Source organism: Terrapene carolina, unplaced genomic scaffold (genome assembly GCF_002925995.2).
Source record: "Terrapene carolina triunguis isolate 2854851 unplaced genomic scaffold, T_m_triunguis-2.0 Scaffold58, whole genome shotgun sequence".
NCBI classification, from domain to species: domain Eukaryota; kingdom Metazoa; phylum Chordata; order Testudines; family Emydidae; genus Terrapene; species Terrapene triunguis.
The window spans coordinates 2422397-2434715 of NW_020664409.1; the positions used below are offsets into that span (position 1 = coordinate 2422397).

The following is a 12319-nucleotide window of genomic DNA, read 5'->3' on the forward strand; positions in this document are numbered from 1 at the left end:
CCAGTGTGGTCACTTTTGGAACTGTGGGATATCCTTTGGAGGCCAAAACGTGTTTACGCTGGTATAACATGTCTTCACTTTCACAACAGCGCAAAACGAACAACGGTAAGAGCTATATGCCTCTAGTGAAGGTGGTTTTCTTTTTGCGGTGAAACTTCTGAGTTTCGCCACAAAAAGTCATTTACTAGTGTAGACGCTCCCGTGGTTCTAGTGCAAAAAAGGGGCTTTACATGGTAAGTGTAGACATAGCCTCAAGTTATCTATTTACACCATCTGAGATGTTCATGAGCTTCAGCAACTTGGTGAGAACATTGAATCTGCATTGCAAAATGAAACCAGAGGAATTTCACATGGTTTCCAATTTCTTTCAAAATTTCATACCACTATTTATTTACAAGCATTTATATATAGCTGCATAAAAATTGCAACAGTTATAGTCAACCATTAGATGCATTGGCTGAGATTTTCAAAGCAATCTAAGAGATTTCGACACATGTTTTCCTTAATGGAAGATGTGCATCTGAATCGCCCAGACTTCTTTGAAAATCTCAATCATCATTCTTATTCCACCAATTGTGTATATTAACTGCTATAGGCTGATTAGTTCAGTTAAAGATTTAAGTGTAAACTGGTGAGTGTGGATCCCCCTCAAATCTTATTGTGAGCAAGAAGATATAAGGTAGGTAACAAACCATTCCAAGGTGGAGGCCAGGTTCCACATATTTAATATCAGTCCCACAGGTCCCCTCAAAAATCTGGTCTCTGGAAAGCAGGGTCTTGTCATGACAGTGACCTAATCAGGAATTTATGCTGTTTAATTAATGAAAGAGCAGTGGCTAACTGTTAATCCATTACTTAAGCATGAATGAGGCCCCTGATCTAACTAGTGTAACTGAAAGCTGGCTGGATTAAACTGTAAAATGCTTAGTAGCCCATATGTCTGGAGTAATTTATCATGAGTCTTGAGATGGCCAGGGAGGTGATGTGGCTGACCTCAGATGTACTACTCGCAGGTCTTCCACTCCAAAAAGAGATCTGATGGTGTGTGTGTGTTGAGTATGAGCATCCCAGCACAGAGTTACAACAGGACTGGGACCAAATTATAGGTTGCTCCATTGGGCCTCATATTCTGCAGCTGAGCTGATTGCGCATCTAACTCAATGAAGGACATTGGCATCATCAACATTGACGTCACTCAGGAAAAGTCAATGTCCATGTGGATGACAACTGTGCGGGATTGTTTGAAGATCTGATGCCTCACATTATAACTATGGGACTATCCCAGATGGTTTTTGGCTAACAATATTTAGTTGGACACAATCTGGCTTGTGTTTTCAGAGTAGTACAGGATACTGGACATGGAGGGATGGAGGTAATATCTTTGTCATGAACTGACCTTCATTTTGAGCCAGGCACACCTCTTTATTCTGACAAGAAGACTTATTTCATTAGCTAACAGTTTTCCTTCACTTTCACACAGCTCTGAACAACAATACTGTGCAACCAATTAATGCGCAGGACATTTCTGTAATATTTTATCCTTCACAGTGCCTCTTAAATTTTCTTCTCTCATAGTTCACCCTCACAGATCCCCTTAACATACAAGCAGCCTACAAAAGATGGTCTCAGTCTGTCCCGTTGTGACACAAGGTGTGTTTGAAACCTGGTGACAGGGCAGCATGTGAAAGAAAGGAAGAGGTTTTTTTTCAACCATCACATCGATGAAATATTGAGTTGAGGAACTCTTCCAGGTTGTGGACAGTTTGGTGAATCATGACTCTCTCCAATAAGTAAAGGTTGTTACAAGAAGGAAGGGGGAAATTGTTCTTCTTAACCTCTGAGGATAGGACAAGAAACAATGGGCTTAAATTGCAGCAAAGGAGGTTTAGGTTGGCTATTAGAAAAACTTCCTGTCAGGGCAGTTAAGCACTGGAATAAATTGCCTAGGGAGGTTGTGGAACCTCCATGATTGGAGATTTTTAAGAGCAGGTTTGACAAACACCTGTCAGGAATGGTCTGGATAATACTTAGTCCTGCCATGAGTGCAGGGGACTGGACTAGATGACCGCTCGAGCTCCCTTCCAGTCCTATGATTCTATGATTCGAAGTAGCAGAATTGAGCTTTATCTTTGTGAAGAGTTCTCATTCTACTTTGCAGACACAATCCTGTCCTTGGGATGTGGCCCAAGCGTTCACGTTTCCATGTCTGCCAAGCCATTTCTGGATGGGGCCAATCTAGGATCTTCTTAGCTTGAGTTTCAGCCGGTGTCTCTCACTGAGATTTTGCAGGTGCTTTGGAGTTCCAAGTTATGATAAATGAACAGGACTCATGTCCCTTTTACCTATTAAATATAGTGTAGAGATACTGGGTCCATTATTAGATGGGATTGTCAATGCCTCCTTCAGGGAGGCGCGTGCTACCTTTCCTTAAAGAATTAATTGTTACGCCCTTCTCAAGAAACAATCTTTTAAGATTGGTAATCTCACTAATCACTCAGGGCTAAATCCACCAGGTGCTGAACTGCCATTTTAGGTGCCTAAATCCAAAATTTAGTTCCTCAAAACCCTTGCTCAGCTGCTGCCTAACCTGACAGATGCCTAAATTAACAGTAGAAACATAGGCACATAGGGAAAGTCCCTTAGAGGCTACAAATCTCTTGGTGGCATGCAAAAAGCCAGCTAAGTCAAGCTGCTTGGCGGCTAACTCATGCCTAAGCCACAACAGGATTCACAAACTAGGTGTTCCCCCGCCTATCTTGCCTACTGGATTGGGCCTCACACAAAACACAATCAGAGGAGCAGGTAGTGCTGTAGCCCTTTACCCAGCATCCCAGTGATCAGCGCACTCACCTGGGATGTAGGAGATGTGGGTTCAAATCTTTCTTCTCCCTGAGGTACCTTACTCACTGAGCTATAAGCTATTCTGTAGTGGATCTCTCTTCATCGGGGCTGTTCCACTTTATATAAATAATTAAATATTGATTGGCTCTGGGACTAGACCCTGGGTCACGCCTCTCCCCCCAATTGAGTGCCCCAATCACCAGGTTAGAGAGTTATTCTCACTCACCCTTTGGCCTGGTGAATATTTATTTATACCAAGTGAAAAGCTTTGCTTCTTTAGGAGAAAGGACTGACCTGGCTTAGGTACCTAACTCTAGGAGAGGGTTCACGGGTGTGAATCCTGAGTGGAGGGAGGCAATTCCCCCGGACCCACAGATAGGTGCCTAACTCCAAGAGACAAGTGCAGATCTGGCCACACACCCTCTGCTGCATTTCCTACTGTCTTGATTAGACAACTCCCCACTCAGCTTGCTGGCATCTGTGAATCTCATTCTTAGGTGCCTAACTGTTGCCATGCATTGTATAGTGAATCTGAGCACCTTTCTCAGGACTGTGAATTTCATTAGACAGCAGCACACCTAAAGTCGGGCACTGTAATGCTGAGCCTAAATTCCCTTTGTGTATCTAGCCCTCAGTCTCTAATCTTCCATTTGAGGGGAAAGTTATAAAAAAAGAAAGTGTCAAAGCAATTCTGGTGTATGTGAATGGAGAGTCAGGCCCAATGAAGTTTTTCTCGCTTATGCCAGGGACAGAATTTGTCACAACGTAAATTAAGGTTGTTTTGCAGACCTGCAAAATCCCTAACCCAGTACAAATTATCAGGGGGTAGCCGTGTTAGTCTGTATCCACAAAAACAACAAGGAGTCCGATGGCACCGCATTGTTTCAGTACAAATTATGTTACTTGGTCAATTCCGCATACCCTGCAACTTACACAACTACTTAGGTCTCCATTGAATTTGGCACGATGGAACAAATTCTGATCGAAGTTAATTGTTGTAAATCTGGAATGACTTTGCTGAATTCCATGAAGTTATTCTTAATATACACTAGATTATATCTGATAAGGATATGTTTTACACAGAATTTCAAAGTAGAATAAGTCATAGATATGAGAGTTCACCCCAAAAAGATTTTGTTTTAAATAAAATCCTATAATTGAAGACCATTAAAATAGTACCTATAGGGTAGTATCTTAAAATATATCTTCTGCGAGGCTATCAGCCCTTGGTGATTTTTCCATTTTTTTAATGTTTTAGAAAATATCAAATACCTCCTCCACCTCTCATTCACTTTCTTTATCTTTGACAGAAACCTTAGATAATGAGTAAACCACATTATCAGGTCTTAGTATATCTAAGGTTCACAATATAAACATGAGTTGTCAACTTTGACAGAATATTGGCCAAACGAATGTTCATGAGCATAAATAGAGTGTTTCACTCCATTCTTTCTGCAGTGTTTGGAAAATGCCGCACTGTGCTCACAGTATTCGCTTTTTTCCCCATTCGTTTCTTGGAAGACTGACTGCATTTGCAACTCTTTAGGCAGAGATACAGCACAATCTGTTTCTATTGGTAATTTGTTTTTCTGAAGGCAACAAAAGGCACTATGCCAAGAGATGCCAGTGTAAGACCTGCTGGTTCTCCTGGGGAAACACTGTTGGTGGAATACATGAGAAAATCCATACTGATGCTGGTGGAGTTCATTCAGAAACACTGTCAAATAATCCAACATATGTAAATGGGGGAAATGTATACTGAGCACCTTGGCGACCAAAATTAGTAGTTCACATGATACTTGTGGAAGAACCCACAGAGAAATGGATGAGAATCTTAACGCGCAGCAGACACTACCAGGAAACATCCTATTGCCAAAAGAAATAGATTTGGTCAAGAGAGTTATGCTAAAAATTATAAAAACTCAGGCAGCGTTTGGAAAGAATACCCTCAAATTGAAAGTTTAACCTATCCCCAGAATCTCACTTCTATACCTTGCATAAATTTGATTTTAATTCATTTTACTTAGACAAGTGCCAAAGCATGTCTGTTGTTGAAAGTATACACATTGGGTCCACTGTTGCACACTAAATTACACTGAGTGCAGTTCTGTTGATTTCAATTGTATTGCACTTGATGTAATTCAGTGTAGAATTTCTTCCATTGACAACCCCGTTCTTCCTAAACATATACTTTTAATATATCATGCCTAGTGTGCAATATTTCAGCATTTCCATTTCTAGACCCAGTTGGAATCAGAAAGTGAAGAGAGGCATGAAACTGAAAATAATACGAGAAACGTTTTTTTTAAAAGTTATGGCTCAGTATCAGTTCAGATTTGAGGTCACTTCATATGTGATATGAAACCGTTTTTCCAGCAGTAATAGCCAGTGTGTCAAATTCCCATTTCTCTCAACCACAAACTTTCAGCATTTGACCATTTGTTATTTGTATTTACCATCTTCTTAGTTTGTAATCTATTCTCTAAATTTTGTTCAAAAACTTTAGCCTTGAAGGGTATGTAAACATACTGATTTTGACAGATCATAGTTTTTATTATCAATTTGATATCATAAGTGACTGCTACATGAAGCCCTTATTTTGATGTCTATTTCTAGATCTAGATCCAGTCCCATTTCACTTCCATGCTCGATCTTCAAGTTCAGCAACAAAGGAGTATTCCCACCATTGACAGAGATTATGTAATATCTCTGCAGTCATAAATGGGAGTTAGACTCCTAAGTCATTTAAATAATGTTGAAAAATTTCACCTGTATTTGCAGCCAAATTCTGACCCCCAAATGTAAAAGTGCAAATCTCCTTGTCTCACTGGAAACTGGTGTTTCCATCTGTACTATGCAGCAAAATTTGATCCTTCACTTTACACCAGGGGTGAAAGTAACTTAAGGGACCTCACGATTTAAATGGCCCGGGGCTCCGGCTGCAGTAGCGGCAGCTTGGAGCCCTGGGCCCTTTAAATCACCACTGGAGCCCCATGATAGCGGTAGCTGTGGCAGCGGCCGGGAGCCCTGGGCCATTTAAATCACCGCTGGAGCTCTGGGGCGTCCAGCCACTGCCACTACCCCGAGGCTTCAGCGGTGAATTAAAAGGCCCCGGGCTCCAGCAGCAGCGGCCAGGAGTCCTGGGCCCTTTAAATTGCCACCGGAGCCTGCCGGGAGCCCAGGGCCCTTTTAAATTGCCGGCCTGGGGAAGCTGCCCCCTGCTGGTATGGTCGGCTGTGTACCGGCTCTTGCCAGTACGCCGTACGGAACGGACTGGCTGACTTTCACTTCTGCTTTACACCTACATTTAAGTCCCAATCCTGTGGTAGACTCTGCATTGGCTGACCTCTGCCAAGCCCCATTTATTTAAATGGGGCTCTGCCTATGTGTGATGGCCTACCCATACAGACTTCATTGCAGCACTGGGGTCTTTGTTTGCGGTAGCTGTTCAGTATTTCATATTGAGAGTGGTGTGCCTAAATGGAGTGTTAATCTCTATGTGTGTGTCAACATTTTTTCCTGTGTTTCCTTTTTCCTATACGTAAAATACTTGGGAGCCCTGGGTTCAACTCCCTGTTCTAACACAGGCTTCCTATACGACCTCAAGAAAGTGACTAAGTCCTTCTGTGCCTCATTTCCCCATCTGTAAAATAGAGATAATAATACTTCCCTCTCTCCCAGGGGTGATATTAGGAGAAATACGCTAAATATTGTGAGGCACACAGATACTGTGGTAATGGGGGCCACATAAGTATGATCGCTAGATAGGTAAATTGATAGATAGACATCTTGAAAACACAACTCACAATGAGCATGTATTTGATTAGCTGACCTTCAGTCTTCATTTGGTCTTCACCCTAAAGATCTATTTTTTCTTTTCTTTTTTCTCTCTCTCTCTTTCTCTAATATTGTTCATTTCTATGGGGCATGATATGAGATGTTAACAGTGTCTGTTCTAGATAAAATGGTAGAATTAGTGCTCATGATTTTAGCAGCTAATTTAGTTTTGAAAGTGCTGTGCGTACTGGGGATCATAGGAAACAATAATGGTTTTTGTCACTTGGAAACAATTTTAACTCGAATGACCAACATTTGGGGTCAGATGGCCTCTGACCTTAGTGCAAATGTACAGTGTAGGCGAGAGAAGCAAGGAGTCTTTCATTCATCTTTTAGATCCTCGAAGCAAGTTGCAAGGACAATCTCAATCTCTGGAGTTGCAAAATCACTACCAAAAGGGGCAAGGAGGAAGTAAGCCACACTGTGGCAGGATGCTCAAGACCGCATGATCCTAAAGGCTTTGCACAGGCTTCCTGATGCTGTCACTGGATTAAGGACTTGAATTTGGGTCTCCCATGTCCCAGTGAGTACCTTCACCACGAGGTTTTACAGTCATTCTTTTTAATCTGGCCCAATGACTATTTAATTTTTTTAATATATAAAGTGGAACAATTCTAACAGCAGAGATTGTCAGAGATACCACCTACCCTGAACAGCCAGCAGCCTGGTGGTTAGAGAACTCACCTGGGATAGGGGTGACTCAAATTCAAATTCCTTTTCCACACTAGACAGAGGGGGTGCCTGAACCCAGCTTTCCCACCTCCCAGGTAAGTACGCTAACCATGGAGCTAAAGGTTATAAGGGGGGCACTACCACAGCCACCTGAAAAAAAAAATGTTTGGCTGAAACTATTTGGCAAATTTGTTTCAAATTCACAAATGGATTCAGGTTGACTGACATTTTTTCAGCGAATAAACTACTTGTCCAAAAAAATTCATCCAGCTCTATTCCTGAATGCTAAGCTTGGACAAATCACCCTGGCCTCCAGTTTTAAGAGTCCACTGATTTTAGATGCTTCAGCTTCTGATTCCTCAAACTGGGCACCTAAAAATGGAAGCACCCAAAATGAGTGGGTACTGTTGGATATTGTGTACTTAACCTCTCTGTCACTTTCCTCATATGTAAACTAGAATAATACTTACTTAACTACCTCACAGTGGTGTTATGGGATTTAACAGGGCCAAGGATCTGGCTGTTAACTAAGTCCCCGTTGGACTCCTAAGGCATAAAGGAATTTGAAGCCATCCTACGTGAGCAACAGGGGATCTCCCTGGCATGTGGCTGGTGCTATGCCACCATTTCCCAGCCTTCCTGGCATAGGGATGTGTTGAGACATGCCAGAAGTGGGAGAGGGTATGCCCAGAGAGCACTGCCCTCCAGCAATCACAGCCAGTGAACAGTCCTTGTGACGCTGTGGGAGGAAATTAAAGCAATCCTGGTAACATTCTATGTTGCACCAGGGGGCAAGTCAGTTTGTGGCCAGGGCCGGCTCCAGGCACCAGCCTGGCAAGCAGGTGCTTGCAGCGGCCGCTCCGGAGAGGGGCGGCACGTCCAGCTATTCGGCGGCAACTCAGCGGACGGTCCCTCACTCCCGCTCGGAGCGAAGGACCTCCCGCCGAATTGCCGCCGCAGATCACGCTCGGGGTTTTTTTTTTTTTTTTTGGCTGGTTGGCACGGCCAAAACACTGGAGCCGGCCCTGTTTGTGTCTGCCCAGAGGTCATGGGAGAGGGGTGGAAAGATGGTGGAAAGCCACTTCTGCCCTCCCCCCTCCAGCCTTCAGGTGTATTAAGCAGTGCTCTAGAGCACACACGAGGATTTGGTCCAGTATTTATACTGTGCTTTAAATATCTAATGTGTTAAATTTTTAGTCTTGATGATTTTGTTTAAAAGTATGACTTTATTAAGTGGTCTAAGGATAATTTAATGCTACAAGCTGGCAGTGGGAGTTGATTCCCAGCTCACATACAAATACTCACACTAGCTGGATGAGAGCTAGCAGGAGTATTAATAGTAGTGTAGTTGCAGTAGCATGGGCAGTGACAGTGGAGGCATGGCTTAGCTGAACAGAGTATGAATTCCTTGGGAATGTACTCTTCTGCCGCTGCCCATGCTACCACATCTATACGGATGTTTATACTCACACTAGCTCTCATAGAAATAGTGCCAATATGACTACAAGAGCTGGGAATCACACATCTACCTCGTAGTGTAGACGTAGCTTAAGTCTCACTGAAGGACAATGAGACTTAGACTTCAAAGTGCCTAAATCACTTTTGAAAATGGGACTTAGGCTCCTAAAATCTGGTCTGCACACAGATTTTGTAGTGGTATAACTATATTGGTTAGGGTGGTGATTATTTGTACTGGTATTTCCATGGTGTGGGTGCAGGCATAGCAGGATACAAGTTCACTTCATGTATGCAAATAAGCTATTCTGGTATAAACACTTTTATACCAGTATAACTGCATCCACACTGAGTAGGTATATTGCTTGAACTATACCAGTCCAGTTAAAGGTGTAAACTTTTATGTATAGACAAGGCCTACCCAAGTCATTTAGGCACTTTTGAAAATTTTACCCATCATCACCATTTTGTTTCAGAATACCCTTTATGGAAGAACAGAGCAATATGAAAACTGCTTAAAATATGATGCTATAGATATTGGTCAAGTAAATTGTATTACCAAGGAATGGAGAGAGGGATGCAAAACAAATCAACGTTTTTTAATTTGACCCCACACCTAATTGTCACTTTATTATCTCTTGACCTAGTACCTAACTGACCTTAACATTCCTGGTTTTTGTTTTTAATCCTGCCCCAATATCAGCGTATTGTTATTTTAACCCTTACCTACTTTTTCCATTTTTTGTTATTTTTATATTTATTTGACCTATGCCTAGCTGCCATGTTTTCCTTTCCTAATTTATCCTTTTTGTTGTGTTATTTTTAACTCATGCCTAGTTTCTCTCTCAGGCTTTTCTGTTTTACAGTGTATATATGGGCGTTTGTATATATCTAAGTACCTTTTACTCTTGATGCAGGCTGAATGAGGATTCAAAAAGTAACCTATAATATTAGGAAAATATTAAGATAGTTATTTTTGGCAAGATTGTTTACAGTATTTTCAGATATCACCATATGCACTGTACTTAGGTGCTTTGTCCCCACACTGGCAGATGTCAAAAGTGCAGAATTCAAGTTGTACCTGGAGAGTAGGAAAAATACTATATTCTGCAATGTTAACAATTGGTTATGAATTTATAATATATTTCCCTTCTTCTCGTTTGTGTAGGGACCATAGGAAAAACTGGCAGCACCCCATTTCATCGTGGAATAATGGTCCAACACCAAACTAATTTAAGAACATCTAGGTATAAGAGGCTAGACTGAGACATTTAGGTACCAACCTACTGTAAGCGCTGCTGAGCTGCACCCACCTAGGGGAGCAACTTTGTGGGGTGCAGCTCCCTCCACTGGCCAGTAGTTGGAGTGTTGGAGCCACAGACCTGCCTCCTTCCTAGCTATCAGGCACCCCCAGGGGATTTGGGGCAGAGAGGACCTGTGCTCCGCAACATGCAGAGTTTTCAATTCTCACTGGCCTTTATGTGGGCTACACAAGGGAAAGGAAGGCTTCTTACCTTCTGTGCCGCCATATACAGCCATGTTAAGGCCAAGGAGAATATAGCAGCTGGATTTAGCAAGGGATCAGAGGGACTTGCGGGCTCTCAGTACCTCAAACACCAAAAGAACATGGTAAAGATTTTAAAAAATGAGCACCTAGAGTTATTCTCTGCAGTTCCTATTTAGGCACCTAAATAAGTGGCCTGATATGCAGAGGTGCCGAGCATGCAGAAGTCACTACTGTTGACTTCAGTGGGAACTGCTGGGTGCTCAGCACTATTGATAATCAAGTCTCTTATTTAGGTACCTAAATATGGACTTGGATCCTACACTTGCACATTATTTATGCATGTACATAGTCCCACTGAAGCCAATGGGACCACTTACATGAGGAAAGTTAAGTATCTGCATAAGTGTTTGTAGAATAACACTTTACAGCCTAACTTTAGGCACCTGTTTTTTTAAAGCTTGGCCCAAAATGCTTCCCACATATTTTAGGAGATCAATTGAAGTTCTTCTGGAAGTCTTTTATTGCCAGGTTGTTAAGAAAACAAAAACTGTTATGGTAATATTTATAATAGTAATAATTCAAAATAATACAACAACAAAGGCTGCTCAAAATTTTCAAGTTTCAATCTGTAGTAAGAAAGCTGACTGCAACGAAGATCACTATGGCTTGGTGTAAGTTACTTAACTGAAAGCTAAAGGGTTCTTCCAAAGGTAATAATGATACTATGCCCTAAATAAACTGAGGCTGAAAGCCAAGGCATTTATAGCAGGCTACAACTATTATCAGGATAACAGGAAGCATTGACCCATTATTATTATTATAATGAAATGTCCACTGATAGTTTTTGAGATGTAATTGGGCTTAAAAAAAAAAAAAACATGTTGGTTGATTGAGAGCATATTGATGGTGAGGGCAATAGTGGATCAGGGACTTACAGAATGTTTGTTTAAAAGTACTCTAATGCTTGAGAGTCAATAACTCTGCAACATCTCTGCTCTTCGGCTGAGTTGATTCCATTTCAGCATCATATAAATTAACAGGAAACTTTCACAATAGCCTGTGAAGTAGTTTCTTCTGCTGGCAGAGAGCATCATGCAACTTTGTCCCGTCATCAGCAGTTATGTAGGCATGAAGATAGGAGAATAGATCTCTAAATATTTAGACATCAAATGTTTTCAGCAACATTTTTAATTTTACATCCCAGGCTTTCAGGGGAGCCTGTTCGGACATGTTAGGATGGAATGTCTGGTGTAGGCCATGGAATGCACAGGTTAGATCAGGAACACAACTACTGTCACTCAGTTTGAGGATAATCAAGATTGAAGTCTCACCTCTTGGTTCAGCATGGGCTTGCAGCCTGAGTTTTTGTTGGTGAGCTGCAAGGGTGCTATCTAGCTTGTCATGTCTAATAACTTTCTCTTCTGAAGTCTGATATGCTGAAAGATCTGTGCTGCTGATGTTAAAAGCTGGATTTTCAATGACTTCTGTTGCTGCTCTCTCTTCTTTTACTATAGAAAACAAGGAGGTCAGAAGAGCACATTATACCAAAGTGTATTTCAATGACAAGCAGAAAATTCCTTCTAGTAATTCCTTTGCTGAAAGACTCAAGTGTATCGTCCTCAAATGTCGCCAAAACAGAATTAGGTTAAAATTAACTCTAAAAAAAAAAAGAATAAATGATTAAAATAATTACAAATTGCACCCTGACAAGCAAGAGCAAAATTTCGCCCACAGCCATTTGTCTGTAATTAGTTAATTAATCCTTACACAAATTATGAGCAATAACTCATCAAGCAAGGCTCACCCATCAGAAATTCAGCCGACTTGGATTTCTTCTGCTTAGTTTGCTTCAGAGCCTTCTGCTGGAACTTCTGGAGGGAAATTGTTAAATGAATAAATTAGCTAAAGAACGAAGATCATCCTTTATGATCCACAACTAACACAGTATTTTAAATAAGGGATGGCATTGAAATGTCATTTAATTTACATCTCTGCTAACGGGGTCAA

General features: G+C 41.5%; 1 protein-coding gene across 1 annotated transcript in view; it reads right to left on the reverse strand.

The window, feature by feature from the left end:
* OFCC1 (orofacial cleft 1 candidate 1) overlaps positions 1-12189 on the reverse strand; it is a gene marked incomplete at its 5' end in the record, with an annotated part of 249367 nt that extends 237178 nt beyond the window's left edge. The window contains 2 exons of the mRNA XM_026647306.1: positions 11644-11820; positions 12117-12189. Coding sequence (XP_026503091.1) covers positions 11644-11820; positions 12117-12189 — 250 coding nt within the window. The remainder of the gene's footprint in view (positions 1-11643; positions 11821-12116) is intronic.
* Positions 12190-12319: the final 130 nt, after the last annotated feature.